General features: G+C 34.7%; 1 protein-coding gene across 2 annotated transcripts in view; it reads left to right on the forward strand.

Moving 5' to 3' along the window:
- The window catches only part of KCNJ15 (potassium inwardly rectifying channel subfamily J member 15), a 35,121-nt gene extending 20,178 nt beyond the window's left edge, over positions 1-14,943 (forward strand). Inside the window, exons 1-2 of one of the 2 annotated variants that reach the window (XM_087966779.1) lie at positions 11,474-11,715; positions 12,270-14,943. In XM_087966779.1, the coding sequence (XP_087822905.1) occupies positions 12,286-13,413 (1,128 nt within the window). In that variant the 5' untranslated portion in view covers positions 11,474-11,715; positions 12,270-12,285 and the 3' untranslated portion in view covers positions 13,414-14,943. Of the gene's footprint in view, positions 1-11,473; positions 11,716-12,269 lie in introns of those variants that run through there. The other variant, XM_026664239.2, reaches the window with a different exon arrangement.
- The last annotated feature ends 1,248 nt before the right edge of the window (positions 14,944-16,191 follow it).

The following is a 16,191-nucleotide window of genomic DNA, read 5'->3' on the forward strand; positions in this document are numbered from 1 at the left end:
TTCCAAAGGCCAGTCAGGATTAAGTTCTTTTAGGGTTGACTGATTTGATCTCCTTGCAGTCCAAAGGACTTTCAAGAGGCTTCTTCAAAAGCATCAATTCTTAGTTCATCAGCCTTCCTAAATTGCTCCAACTGGCTTTTTAAATAGGAATGAATTAAATAAATTGCTGATTTTGTCTTCCTGTTTTTTAAGAGCTTCATGATATTAGGTGAGTTCATCAGTGAAAAAACACATAAACAGCAGATATGCTCAAGGATTTTGTTTAGCCTGCATTTTGAAGTAAACCAATTCAGTCTGTATCTCATATGCTTATGGTTTTGATTTTGCAATTATTCAAATTTTGAAAGCGTTAAACTGAAAATGAACATTAAAATCTACACTTAGAATAAGATCATTTGGAATTTTTAAGTGCTTATGTGTGTAACGCATTGTAGAGATTGGGGGGGGGGGGGGAATTAACCGATTAATATGAAATAGTATGGAAACAATTAAAAATTAAAAACAGAATTGACTTAAAATGGAAAAAGACTGATTCTATTGTACTCTAATCCTGACCAACTATTCATTCTCTTTAACTGAAGACTGAAGTGAATTGATTAGAAAAATGATAAAGATAAAAGATTAATGGAATAGAGGAAAGCAGAATATAAAGTACTTTAGGTTTAAGAAATAGATAACCAAATGCAACACATCCACCTGGTAAACAGAAAAGAGAGATCAGAGGTGTTGAGACCTCATTAAAAGTAGGAAAAAACAAAGCTTGTGAATAAATTCTGTTTATTAAAGTTAATAAAGAAAGTGAATAAATCCTGTTGTTTTTCAGGATTCTGTTCTTGACTGTATTACTGATTCATCTTCATACAGTGATAATCATAGTAGGTTTCTTTCTTTCTGTGTAAGTAAAGTGGGACAGAGATACTGTTTCTCCATGGAACTATGGGGTTCAGATTAGTGTCTATGTAGCATTTGAAAATGTAAAATGGGGAGGGTGGAGCTTGCGTTGCAGCGGTACAGCATGTGATTTTTAAGTTCTAAGATCACTGCTGATACTTCCATTGCAGGACAGTCCCAACAGACCTAAACCGTCCCGTAGAGATGGTGACAGAGGAGGTCACATCCTGTCGATCCCAGGGACATCGCAAAGTCCCTGGTAGATCCAGGAGAAGTCCTTTTTTCCTGCGGTGGAGAGGCAGCCATTAAAGCTGCTGAAGCCGGGACAGCTCCAGAATGGAAGAAAGCTGGAAAGAAAGTGTGTCAGTTTGGTGAGATAATTTTCTACTTATTTTTTTCTGGAGAGAATACCCTAAAAGACTAAAAATTAAATTTAAAAGTGAAGATAAAAGTGCTTAAACTGTGAGATTAAGCACAAATTAAACCTGAAGGTTTTTTCTTTCTTCTTATTGGAACTTTGGATTTTGTTAAAACTTTTCAACTGGACTGGTCTTTCCTTTTTAATTTTAATTTTTTCCTTTCAAAATAACTCTTTGGAAAAGCTTTTTCTCTCTTTTTTTTTCTTTTTAATAATTTTAGATTCTTTTCATTTTTTTTATTCCTGATTTTAATATTAGAGGGGAAGGGAAAGGAAAGGGAAGTAAGTAGCGCTGCCACCTGGAGGCTTGGATACGTTCTTTTCCTTTCTTTCTTTTTTGATGATACATTTGCTGTTACATTCAAGGACTCTGCTTCTCATTGAAAATATAGTGGGAAGAGCATGTAGATTGTTTGCAGGTGCTCTTCTGTGGAACTACTGATAGCGGGAGTCTGGATTGGAAATTGAAGAAAGAAAATTGAAGTGACCTTGAAAAGAGAACTGAAATTTTTGTTTTTTGATTTAGTAAAGAGCCTCGAAAACATAGTGGCAGTGCTTTGCTTATTGACAGAATAGCATTTTCTCTTTCCTTTGTTTTCTATTCCCCACAAGTTGGATTTTTATATTTGGACTTGAGTCCTTTGATGCAAGAATAAGATTACATTTTTTCCCCTCCCTCCTCCCTTTGTTTTACCTTTTTAGCAAGGGGAATATACAGATTTCTGTCTTTTTAAATTTTTTCCTATTTTTTTTTATTTTTTCATCCTTTTTCCATTTTATATTTTTTTCCTTTTTTCCTACATAATTGGAACCAATTGGATTAAGGTATTTAAGTGCCTGAAGATTTTTCCCTTCCCTTTTTTATTTTTATCTTTTGCTTTTATTTATTTATTTTTTTTAAATTGGAGTGGCAGTTGGCTGTTCTTGCTTTTTCTTCTCAATTTTCCTATTAAGTATTTTAAGATGAGCAGAAAGATACAAGCCTCAGCTTCTTCAATCCCGACTTCTTCCTCCTCACCATCTGGAGGACAACGATCAATACAGGTGATGTTACAACAAGAGAAGGAGAAAGAAGTGACACTGCAGATGATTATGCAAAGAATTCAAAAGATACAAGTAAAAACAGATAATATTGAAAAGAGAATGGAGAATATTGAGCAAAGAACTGAAAAGACAGATGAGGAAATTGAAAATATTCAACAGATAATGATGCAATACGAGGACAGAATCAAGAAAATTGAAGAACAAGATGTGCAAAGAGATAAGAAGATTGGAGATATGGATACCCGATTGAGTGAAGTAGAAAGAGATAAGGGCAGATCTCTGCAATCATTGGGATGGGAAATTGATAGATCAGAATTCTATCTTAGATTTCAAAATATAGAAGAAGAAAAGGGTGAAAACCTTGCTGAAATGATGATAGAAATCCTGGCAGAAGCATTAGAGGTAACTAAAGAGAAGATGATGGATGGAATGGACGAGGTTTTTCATGTTTATACAAGATATGCGATGAGAAATAAACTGCCAAGAGAAGTTCATATCAGATTTACTAAGAAAATAATTAAATCACAAATACTGCAGGCGGCAAGAGAAAAAACACTAAAGTACAAAGATAACGAAATAGTGGTACTGAAACAGGTACTGGGAAGAGTGAGAGAGATAAGAAAAGAATATTTATTCTTGACCAAAGAGTTACTTAAGAGAGGAATAAATTACAGATGGCTGATACCAGAAGGTCTCATGTTTACCTGGCAGGAACAAAGACACAGAATTGATATAGTTGGAAAAGCTGAGTTATTCTATCTGGAATATTTTAGAGGAAGGGAGGAAGATACAAGAAAAGAAGAGTCGTTAACTGAATTTCAAGAGGAATGTATAGCAATAATTGAAAAAGAAGAAGGAGCCGTAGGTGGTGTACCCAGAGAACAATGAGAACCAAGATCTACTAGAGCAACAAATCCTTCTTACAAAGTCTAAAATGGATGAGAGAAAACTGATTACAATTAATATAAATGGGCTTAATTCAGCTATTAAAAGAAGAAAAGTATTTCATAAGTTAGAGAAATTAAAATTTGATATAATCTGCCTACAAGAAGTACATATTAGAAAACAACATGATTATATATTGAAACAACATAAATTAGGGAAATTATTTACAGCATTGACACACTGTAAAAAGAGAGGAGTGGTGCTATACATTAGAGATACAATCCCTGCGGAACAAATATATACAGATGATGATGGAAGGATTTTGATGGTGGAGATAATGGACAATAATCTAAAGACACTTTTAATAGCAATTTATGCCCCAAATGATAATCAAGAAGATTTTTTACAGGAAATTACATAAGAAAATAATTGAACTGGACTATGCTAATATCTGTCTGATGGGAGATTTCAATGGAATAATAAATGACAAATTGGATTATAAAACACAAAAAACAGCAAAGAAAACTAGAAAGACATTGCCAAAATCCTTCTTTCGAATGGTAGATGAGATAAACTTAAAAGATGCATGGAGAGAGAGAAATGCGGAAAATAAACAATATACTTTTTATTCAAATAGACATGCATCATGGTCTAGAATAGATATGATATGGATATCAACAGAATTGCTTTCTAACATTCAAGACATTGAAATAGAAGCAAGTACCTGGGCAGATCACAATCCAATAATACTTGTATGGAAAGGACAAAAAAGGAGATCTAGATGGACTTTAAATAATTAAGGGAAAAAGACTTTAAACAGAAAATTGAGAGAGAATTGACTTTTTTCTTTAAAGAAAATACAAAAGAGGATACATCATTACAGAACCTCTGGGACACGATGAAGGCTTATACAAGAGGTTTGATAATGGACTATACAAGGAAAAGAAACAGAAAACAGAAAAAAATCCTTAAAATATTGGAAGATGACTACAAGAAGTTGGAAAAAGAACTACAGAAATCACCACAAAAAAGGACATTAAAATTAAAATGGACATAACTAAGCATAAAATGGGGCTAATGGAAAAAGAAGAAATAGCACAAAAAATTAAAAATGCTAAGCAGAACTATTTTGAAGATGCAAACAAACCAGGCAGGTGGCTAGCATATAAATTGAGAAAGGAAAGAGACTCGAGAAGAATAAATCAATTGATAAATAAACAAGGACATGTATGCTATGGAAATGCAGAGAAGAAAAAAATTATTCAAGATTAATATGGAAAATTGTACCATCAAGAGAATGTTCAGGAAGAAAGAATTCAACAATACTTACAGGAAGCAAATTTGCCCCAGATACCCAAAGATATTGAAACAATGTTAGAAAGTAATATAACAATGATGGAATTAACAGAAGCTTTAAAAAAGCAAAACATTGGGAAAGCACCAGGTCCAAATGGTTTGCCAGTGGAATTTTATAAGACATTCCAGGAAACATTGAATCTTCACTTATTAGAAATTATGAATGAAGTTATGACAAAGAAGAGAATACCCGAAACATGGTCAGAAGCATATATCACACTTGTACCGAAGGAGGACACAGGCCCACAGCAAGTTAAAAATTACAGACCTACATCACTATTAAACTCAGATTATAAAGTTTTTGCTTCAATTCTGGCAGAAAGACTGAAAAGATACTTAAACAATTTTATTCATCCTGATCAAAATGGATTTTTGCCGAAGAGACAGATTAAAGATAATATGAGAATAATTTTAGATACACTGGAATACTGTGAGGCACATCCTGAAAAACAAATGGCTCTGATGTTTATAGATGCACAAAAAGCCTTTGATAATGTGAATTGGCATTTTATACTGTTACAATTGGATCAAATGGGCTTCGGTAAAAAATTTACTCAAGTCATCGAAACGATATATCATAAACAAACTGTAAAGGTTATGATAAATGGAGATTAACAGACTTTATAGATATAAGAAAAGGGACCAGACGAGGCTGTCCACTGTCACCTCTGTTGCTTGTGTCAACACTGGAAGTGTTGAATAGGAACATCAGAGAAGAAAAGGAAATAAAAGGAATGAAAATTTAAAAAGAAGAGTATAAATTACAAGCCTTTGCAGATGACCTGGTATTTATATTAGAGGATCCATTGGAGTCTGCACCTAAACTGATAGAAAAGATAGAAGAGTATGGAAAAGTAGCAGGTTTGAAAATAAATAAAGATAAAACAAAGATTTTAGCAAAGAACATGTTAGTAAGACGAAAGAAAGAATTGGAGGAAGTTTTGGGGATCCAGGTCACAAACAAGGTTAAGTATTTAGGGACACCAAGATGTAGCACACTTAAGGAGGACAATTATCTCAAATTTAAACAACAGATTGCGACAGATTTGATAAAATGGGAAAAATTGCAATTGTCACTGATTGGGAGAATATCTACAATTAAGATGAATGTATTGCCTAGAATCTTATACTTATTCCAAACAATTTCAATCAGATTAGGGAAAGAATTTTTTGAAGATTTAAACAAAATAGTGCTAAAATACATTTGGCAGGGGAAGAAAGTGAGAATAAAACTTAAATTGCTACAAGATGCAATAATAAGAGGAGGATTTGCTTTGTCCAATTGGGAATTATACTACCAAGTGACGAGTCTGACGTGGGTAAAGGAGTGGATAACACTAAGGAATACTAGACTTTTGAATTTAGAAGGACATGACCTGCTGTTAGGGTGGCATGCCTTTCTGTGGTATAAGGGAACTAAAACGCAGGGGTATTTTAGAAGACATAATATTTGAGAAGCATTATTTCTAAACTGGGAGAAGATAAGAAAGCAATATTATTTAAAAATTCCACTATGGTTATCTACTATTGAAGCTTTTTCCTATCCAATAATATATAAAAAGGAACAAACAGTTAGATATGGTGAGATATTGAATGAAAAGGGTGAACTTAAATCTATGCAAGTGTTGGAAGAACAAGGTATAAAAATGAATTGGTTTTCATATTTGCAAATACAATCTAGATTTGATAAAGATGTTAAAACAGAAGATATCTATGATAAGTTGGCTGATTTAGATAAAATCTTGACAGGTACTGATGAAAAACTAATCAAAAAACTTTATGGACATTTGCTAGAGTTTAAATTACAGGAAGAACAAGTAAAAGAAACAATGATTGCATGGGGGAAAAATTTTGGATATGGGATTGACCTAAATAAATGGCAAAAATTATGGTCTCAAAATTATAAAATGACAATGTCAACTGCATATAAAGAAAATTTGTATAAGATTTTTTACAGGTGGCACTTACTCCGGACGAGAACTGTGAGGATGTTCAACAATAAATTGGATAAATTTTGGAAATGTCATCAGATACCTGGTTCATATTACCACATGTGGTGGACATGCTCAGATGCAAAAAGATATTGGACTATAATCTAGACATGGTTGAAAATGACAAAACAACACATAGACTTTAAACCTGAGATATTTTTATTGGGAATTATACCAGAAATATATTGTAAAGAATTGAAATATTTGATTGTAAATGTTTTAACAGTGGCTAGAATTGTATTTGCTAAGAATTGGAAAAATGAAAAAATACCTATGCAGGAGGAAATTATTAAAAAATCATGGACTGTGCTGAAATGGGTAAATTGACATTTGAAATTAGATAACAAGAGGATAAACAATTTTATATGATATGGGATTTATTTTATCAATGGTTAGATAAGACATGGTAAAGAAATAGATTAGTAAGCCTTACAATAAAAGTTAATAGACTGATAAAGAATACAATATAAAATATATAACCATTGGATGAATGTATAAGATTAAATCATAATGAAAATTGGAATATCTCATATAAAATGATGGAAAAATAGTCAAATGAATGTTTAATAATTGATATCATATAAGCACAAGCTAGACCGATAAGGTGAGAATTTATATAACTTGTGAGTAATGGTAAAAAAGGATAGCACAAAAGATTGTAACCAACTGACACACTGTATGTATATAATTGAAAGAGGGCTTTATGTTTTTATGTTTTGTTCATATGTTTGTTGTAAAAAATAAAAACTTTGAAAAAGAAAAGAAAATGTAAAATGATACAGAACTGAAATGGTCAATATTGTTTTCAGAAGTACATGAGGGTGATAAGATCTCTATAACCTGCTTTTAACCTGGCACATGGCTCTGATTTAATGGAGTGGAAAGTTTAGCTCTTTGGCAAGCAATATCCTGTTGAAAATTGCTGTCTTAAGAAGGCAGCATGAATAGGATCAAAGGTGAGAGAGAAAGAAATGGAAAATACCAATCTTTCTTTTGGAAGCTAATTGTGTTAATGAAGATCCACTGTGATGATGTTTGAATTCAAGGAAGTTGGGAATCAGTTCCTGGCAGGAGAGATGCAAAACTTCTTAGAATTTTGTACCTCGGGAAATGTCAGTCATTTTTTAAAAAACGAATACAACAGGTCATGGGGATTCTTTGCATAAAATAATTTTTATTCCATTCCCTTTGTCAAAATTATTCTTAAATAAAATAACTGATGTAGGATTTGATGCAATTTTTCTTTAAAAATGATTGTGGTTCCCCAAACATCAAACTCAATAAAAAATTCCAGACAAACAAAAATAGTAAAACATACTAGACTTTTATGGTTGACAAACAACTGTAGCTATATGTAAGCTTTTTTGGCATGAGTCTGGCTATAATTATGTTTCTAAACATTTAACCCAGTAGTATATCTAACTCAAGCCTATTCATTAAAAAATTGATGGTGACAGAATGTGCAATATAAACATTAAATGATTTGCTAGCTAAATACTCTGTGCCTAGAATCCCATTTAGTGTAAAATACAGTTTTATATATATATATATGTCTCTCTCTGAAAGTACCTATATTTCAGTTCTGAGTTGGAACCTACAGTATTCAAAGTCTATTTTTAGTATATATTTCTAGAGCTGTATGAAGCCTAGATTATTTTTAATGAGGAAGATATTTAAAACATTGAAACCAATAGAATATTCTTGCAGCATAAACCTACCCAAAGTTAATTGCAAGTATTTGAAACACAAGTTGCTGAGCCTACCACTGAGCAACACAAAAACTCAGGATACATTTCCTGGCGTATAACATTCCATCTGGATAAATAATCTCTGAGAATTGTTCTGAGAATCTCTGAGAATTGTTTTTTTTGGGGGGAGTGGGGATGAATGGGAAGAATGTTGGAACTTCTAATATGACATTGAGCTGTTACAACTTATGGTTTATTGGTCATACTAGTTCAATAGGAAGTAAAACTGTCATAGAAAAACCCACAATGAATAATATTTTCATGTCCCCTTCCTGCTAATACATGAATGCACATGGAGGTGTAGCCTCATATAACTTTTACTCATCTTAAAACTTCTCATTTTGACCAATGCCCCAGTCCTCACTTCAGAAGTTATAGGAACTACATCAACTTGATTCTAAACATTCTCATTCCTCATGCATTATTTATACCATAGGAACCATAGGACATGATTACAGGCAAGAAAGCCAGATCCATTCTCTCTTTTCTCTGTACGTCACAATCCCAGAAAGGGGAGCATCTGACAGTTCATGACAGGAGAATTTTAATTTAAAAAAGTTTTTTTAAATCTTACCTCAGAATTAGATTGGAGAACACATAGATGCACCATGTGTCAGTGGCATTGAAAAGATTCCGAAATGGACTCACATTTATAGAAGTAGCTGCAATACTCAGTGTTACAACAGAGAAATTGGAATAAACAAAGCAGAGGTTTGGAAAGAATGTGATCGTTCATGCTTCCAGGCGTTAAGTCAGTCAAAATTGGAAGGAAGGAGGTGGGGGGGGGGGAAGAGATTGTTTCTGAGGAGACATTTACTGCGTGCTTCAGGATCTTTTCCTCTTGTACAGCTAGTGTAGGCAACCGTCACTGCACTGGAAGTGAACATCCCATAATCATGACAGTATGGCATTCCCTGTAACCCTTCTTTAATCTGATAAACATGGCAGAGAGAAGAGAGGGAATTCTTTATATGCATTTCTTTGGGTTTTAAGTTATAAACAACAGGAATTCAGGATCATGTGAGAAGAGAGATGGTGAAAGAAACAGAATGCAGGAAGTCAGGGGAACACAAGAGGCCAGGATCGGATGGGATCCATTCCAGGACATGAAAGGAAGTGACTAAACTGATACATGAATGTTACCTAATAAAGAAACACAAATGGAGAGAGGAAGACACCAAGGACTGGTGAGATGCTATTCTAATACTTAAATGTTTATAGGTCAAAATCCAGAAATGCATAGGCTTAAAACACTGGCAATAGAAAAGAGGCTGCTTTGAAATATCATGAGAAAAAAAAAGCCTCTGGACCAGTGGATGAGAAAGACTGACAGAGAATAAGGCAGTTATCTTTGTAAGTCTTGCAAGGACAGGCTGGTGGTGCTTGGGAGGGTTTTTTTTTTTTTTTAATTTTTTAAGAGAGCCTGGAGCTATAGCACTCAAAGTGCTATCCAGGGAAACTGCTTTGTCTTGTTTTCACAAATCTTCAGCCAACTTGTCACATACCTCCAAAGATTAACTTGGACTGATTTATAGCCCTCAAAGGTCCCAGACTCAGCAAATCTCCTTTGAAGCTTAGCCTGACAACATCTGGAATCAGAGTTCAAGAAATGAGGGCACCTTTTTTCTTCCTGACAGACACCACTTCCTAAGGCAATGTAAGATTTACAAAATTAGGCATGCTTAATAATGACATTGAAAAGAGATGGGCTTCTTTTTTTAAGTTTTTGTATGTTTATTTTTAAACTTGTTTTATGATATTGTTGTGCTAACAAGCCGTGGAGAAATTCAAATACAAGAGTTTCTATTAACACCTCAATTGTCATGTACCAAGGACATATTACTTTCATTCATCTAGTTCTAGATTATCTACAGACTGGCAGAAGGTCTCTAGGTATTGCACTCCAATCTGCTCCAGGCCTATTTTGAAAAGCCAGGAATCTGAACCCATCATATTTTGCATACAAAGCAGGAATATCTTTGTGCAGTAAGGGGGAAATTATCAGTTTTTCCATAATAATTATCAACCCTCCTTTACCAAAAATAATGCAGTTTTCATAATTATTACCTCCTCTTGAAATATATTAATTGAATTCTTCATCAATTTACACAAGGAAAATTCCATAGCTGTAGTTATTCCTAGCATAGACACTATTGTGTAGCGTTGAGCAAATTACATAAATGTTCAGAGCAAAATGTTCTAAATTCTCTACAGGTTCATATTGCACCACTTTCCAGGTTTTGGCCTTCCACTGATGAAGACATTTATGAATTATAGTCATATAAGAAACAACAGTCCCTACACCCCTCCAAATAATTATTTCTGATCCATACAATGCTTTATTAATAAAGAATCACTTGTGGTCAGCTGAATTTAAAGGAGAACAAGACATGGGAAGAAGAGAGAATAGTTTATCCTTGAAAATTTCCTGGGATATTTTTCCCTGTCCAAAATCTGGCAAAGACATTGAATCCTCTTGATTTTTTGTGCCATACACTAGTTTTTGTTTGTAATGATTTTCACGTCATTCCCTCAGATGCATTTCCTTTTTATCTCTGCAATATTAATTTCTCTAAAAAGTATTAATAATGAGTTGTCTCTCCCTTTCTTTATTGTTCTTGCCTGCAGCACTAACGCTTTGAATTTCCTTTTCCTGTTTATTATCTGGATGTCTTGCACAGTGTGCATGTTTGGGTGTGCATATTGACTTTGCTGTCATGCTTATAGAGAACCTCAATTCCATTGGTTCTTTTGAGGTTTGGGAGTTGTATGTAAGCTGTTCAAGGAAGTAAAAACAAGTGTTAATTTATTTTCAGCCTGCTAGCAGTTATTCAGTTATGGGTGCAAACATAAATATTTTACTGACAAAACAGGAAAGTTGCACTAATGAATAATTACACTGTTATTCTGGGCTGGCAGAAATATCTACTACAAATTCATATTTGGTTTCCAAAAAGGTTCTTTTAAGTAGTTACACCAGGGACAAGTATGTTTTCCCCACCCACTTTGTGCTTTATAAAAATGAACTACTTATTAAAGCTCTCTCCTGAAGCAAAACAATGGAACAAAATAATACTTTCAGCAACAACTGCCAGAGTACAAAGGATGTGAGTTTAGAGGATGGTGGTTTTTTTTAAAAAAAAGTTCAGGAAGTTTTGTTGTTGGAAACTCCTCTTAACTTGCTCTTGCTTTGTACTATGTAACCACTGTCTGGTTCTGGATATTGTGTCCTTTTTTGGTCCCATTTAATGCCTTCTGTATTTGCCAAGGGATGGGCCCTAGTGCTATTCAGAAAGCTGAATTTGTGAATGACCTCCTGTTTTCCACTGAGTCTTTGAAATTGGAGAGGCTCATGATAGAAGCAGCCTTGAAGAATTTTCAGGTGCAAAGATTTTTTTTTATGTGCTTACAAAACTGCTTAGCTTTTCTTTTCCTTTTGACCCCACTATGTGCAAAGTACGATTTGTGAAAATCATGATCAAAATGCTTATTTAAAATTTTCAGGGGGAGAAAAATACAAGACATATTAGGGGAAAATGAGGTTGGAAAATGAAAAGTAAATCAATGCAGTAATGAGAAATAGATCTCCTGAGTGTTTGGATCAAGTTTGGCTCATTAATTAATTACTTTTTTGTCTTGCCTAATAAATATGAGAAAATTCTGAATAGTAAATGGGATTGATTTGTTAAAGCAAAAATGTATCACTTATATTGACAGAGATGTAGGTAACAATGCCACTACTTTCTGTTCACCTCACTGCATGTTGCCAGTGACAAATGTCATTTATAATATTTTTATTATATAATCATTTTTACCTATGTGAATGATATGCAATTTCAATGTTTTGTTTTGGTATCTATTAAACAGAATATCTCGGGGTGCTTTTTAGACAGTAACTATTATCCTTTCTCTCTCTCTCTTTCTCTCTCTCTTTAGGTCTGAAGAAAAGGTAATGGCAACAACGCAGATCAGTATGTCACAAGCCTCACTAGTCAATGGCAGCATCAGTGCTAAAATGAAGAGAAACAAACCTCGTGTGATGTCTAAAAGTGGTCACAGCAATATCAGAATTGACAAGGTAGATGGTATTTACCTGCTTTATCTTCAGGACCTGTGGACCACAGTTATTGACATGAAATGGAGATATAAACTTACATTATTTGCTGCTACTTTCATCATGACTTGGTTTCTGTTTGGAGTCATTTACTATGCCATTGCATTTCTTCATGGAGATCTGGAAGAGAGCAGATACCCTAACAAACATGTCCCCTGTGTCATGAATGTAGATTCATTAACTGGGGCATTTCTCTTTTCTTTGGAATCCCAAACAACCATTGGTTATGGCTTTCGGGTTATCACTGAGGAATGTCCTCATGCCATTTGTCTCTTGGTGGCTCAGTTAGTTCTCACTACGTTGATTGAGATTTTCATTACTGGAACTTTCCTGGCCAAAATTGCTAGACCTAAAAAAAGGGCTGAGACCATTAAGTTCAGTCATTATGCTGTCATAACCAAACACAATGGACAGCTTTGCCTTGTAATCCGTGTAGCAAATATGAGAAAGAGCCTCTTGATTCAGTGCCAGTTAACTGGAAAGCTTCTTCAGACCTATGAAACCAAAGAAGGAGAAAGGATTCTGCTAAACCAAGCTAGTGTCAAATTCCACGTGGATTCATCATCAGAAAGCCCTTTCTTGATTCTACCTCTGACTTTTTACCACATTTTGGATGAGAGCAGCCCCTTAAATGACCTGACATCCCAAAATCTAAAGGAAAAGGATTTTGAACTCATTATCCTTTTGAACGCCACAGTAGAATCCACGAGTGCTGTATGCCAGAGCCGAACTTCATATATTCCAGAGGAGATCTTCTGGGGATTTGAATTCCTGCCTGTGATTTCTCTTTCACAGAATGGAAAATATGTTGCAGATTTTAGTCAATTTGAGCTGATCAGAAGAAGCATCGACTGTACATTGTACAGTATGGACCCTGAAAAGCAAAAATTGGAAGAGCAATATAGAAAGGAAGACCAGAGGGAGAGAGAACGCAGAACCATGTTGTTACAACAAAGTAATGTTTGATGGCTCACCTATAACAAATAATATTGTATATAACACTTTTAACTGAAAGTCGTTTACTCAAACACTATGATTTTATCAGAATGCATCATTAATTCTTTTTCAGTTTTTGTGTAACATATGCCACAATAATGGAAAATGGAGGTGTATTTTGGGTGTATGGAAACCTGCCTTAAATATGAACAAAACTGTTATTGGGGCTAGCAGTGGCACACCAGAGTTCCAGATAAGGAATTTCACTAGTGCTATCTAGAACTGGATCCATGTCACCTACTGACATCTTTCTCCAGTGCTGAAATGAAATAGAATGGTTAGCCCATTGACATTGTCCTGCCAATGACTTTGTGATCTTGGTGATGAGCTACGCTATTTTGTCCACTATAACACAGGGTAGAAAGTCAGTAGAGTTAGTGGCTCTACTTCTTAACCCCCCCCCCCCCACTCCATTCTTGCCGTTAGAGACAGGATATGTTTAGCATGTCGATCTCCAGAGCTATACTATCTTTTTGTTGGCTAGTGTTTGATATATGATTTTTAATAGTTGTGCCTGAAGTTTGATATTTTGAACATATTTTCCAGATATAAAAATCTACACTGGTGTTTGTTTTAGATATAAATAGCAATTTTTTAAAGTTTATTGACAGAAAGCATTATGAATACTGGTACTTTGTACGGTGACACCACGATATGATGAAGATAGTTTGTGTGATTCTGCCAGACTTCTTTTGTGTGGATCTTAATTGCCATTTTTCTAAACTGACATTTTTCTCCTTGTCCAGTTTAAATTTGTACATTATTGATAATGCATAAGATCAAAATCAGAATGGAAAAAGAGGAAGATCAAGCTTTGCTCTGAGTTCTCTCATCAGCACATTACTGATTAAAAACTATATAGGAATTTCTCACATTTTTATTTGTGTTCCACCCTTATTATTTTTATAAGTAGATCAAGGTGCAACCCTATCCAATACACTTTCCTTCTTCTATTATCCCCAGAACAACAACCCTGTAAGGTGGGTTGGGCTGAGAGAGAGACTGGCCCAAGGTCACTCAGATGGCTTTCATAACTAAGGGAGGACTTGAATTCACAGTCTCCCGCTTTCTAGCCTGGTGCCTTAACCACTAGACTTGATTCTTACGTAAATAATGGTTTAAGGAAAGTATATGCACACATCCTTCTTGTGGTCATTTTAGATGAGCAAGAAAGAACGAAGTAAATAGCTCCATAACCTTTTTCTTGAATGCAAACTCCTTTTTGCCCAGACAGTCTTCAATTTACTCACCAGTGCAAATGATTGGCTCACAATGCTGTTCTCTCTCTCTCCCTCCCCCCACTCTCTCCCTCCCCTCCCATAATTTGACAGATTTAAAAACAGGTAAGGATGGTGTTGAAGACAACAATCATATAGGGGAAATGCTAATAACAATATTTTGCTTTTATGAAGTAATCTATTTTAAAAAGTTGTTTAGCTTTGCTTTAGAAAACTGTTTAATGCTCTTAAATAAAGGATTCTGAAATAGTTAGTGACAATATTTGTTTGCACATGTTGTCTGTGAATGCCTGCTGTGCTATTAATAAGACATGTATAAATGGTACTGTCAGCAATTAGTTTTTGCAGACAACTGTGTCACATGTTTCTAGTTACTGTCTGGTTACATTTTCAAAGGGTCAGAAAAATTATTTCCCCAGTTGTGCATTGTCCTGCTCCTGGTAACACCACATTTTGACAAATCATCCCAATCTCATTATTCCTAGATCTATCTGCCTTCTGACATTCAGATCTGCCCTTGGGCTTATTTCATAACTAGTTTTTCTTTTGAGACTGTTTATTAAAGGGGAATTCTATAGTATAGTAACTGGTGTACATAAACAGGCATCTTTGATGTACAGTACCTATCTGATCTGGTGTGACAATATTTTATCTAGAGGAGTCTATAGTCTAGTTTAGACATGGTTCCAGATAGTTGTTACTGTTTATACAGACTCAGTATTAAGCACAGCCTAAACCATTAATACAATGTAAATTTGAGACATGAAGTTCTTAGTTTCAGATAATTCTGTATAATTCGGGCAGTAACTGCTAATGCGAAACTACACAAATAACCTCTAGAGCAGGGGTGTCAAACTCGTGGCCCACAGGCCAGATGCGTCACTCACTGGCCACAACTACATCTGGTTTAGTGAAGGGGGGGAAGTCGCAATATGTCAAATGATGACTCTGTGATGATGTGAGTTTGACAGCGCTGCTCTAGAGGTTGTGTTGAATTTAGATGAACTTAGGCAAAGAATTCAGAGACAAAACTCTTCCTACACTGATTCATTTTGGAACATTAAAACACAGAAACTTTGAGCTCTCCTTGCCACAAAGTTTGGCTCAACCACTTTAAAAATCTGCTCCAGAGGTTAGCAGTCCTCCTGGGATCACATGGAACGTGGTCCTCATAAAACATGATGACAATTGCTTTTTGTCTTCTCCTTTCTATGCGACGTAAGCTCTGCTAGATCAGCAGCATTTTCCACATGATAGGAATCCTGGAAATATCTTCCCTAGAACCAATCTTTTCTTTTTAAGAGGTATTTGAATTGGTCATAGTCATTACTTTCTGAGTCATTTCTCTCAATGGATATCAAGTCTGCATGCTTATTAAATTTACTTAAGAGGGAAAATAAAACCCACACTGAAATGACCAAGATAATATCCTTTAGGATGCCTTCTGCAAACTTCCATTTAAAATAACTGCAGAGATGAATTCCATTAAGGCAATATAAAAGAGAAAGCG

This window comes from Notechis scutatus, chromosome 5 (genome assembly GCF_049901735.1).
Source record: "Notechis scutatus isolate UNSWTSFEM ecotype Mainland chromosome 5, rNotScu1.2, whole genome shotgun sequence".
Lineage (NCBI taxonomy): Eukaryota > Metazoa > Chordata > Lepidosauria > Squamata > Elapidae > Notechis > Notechis scutatus.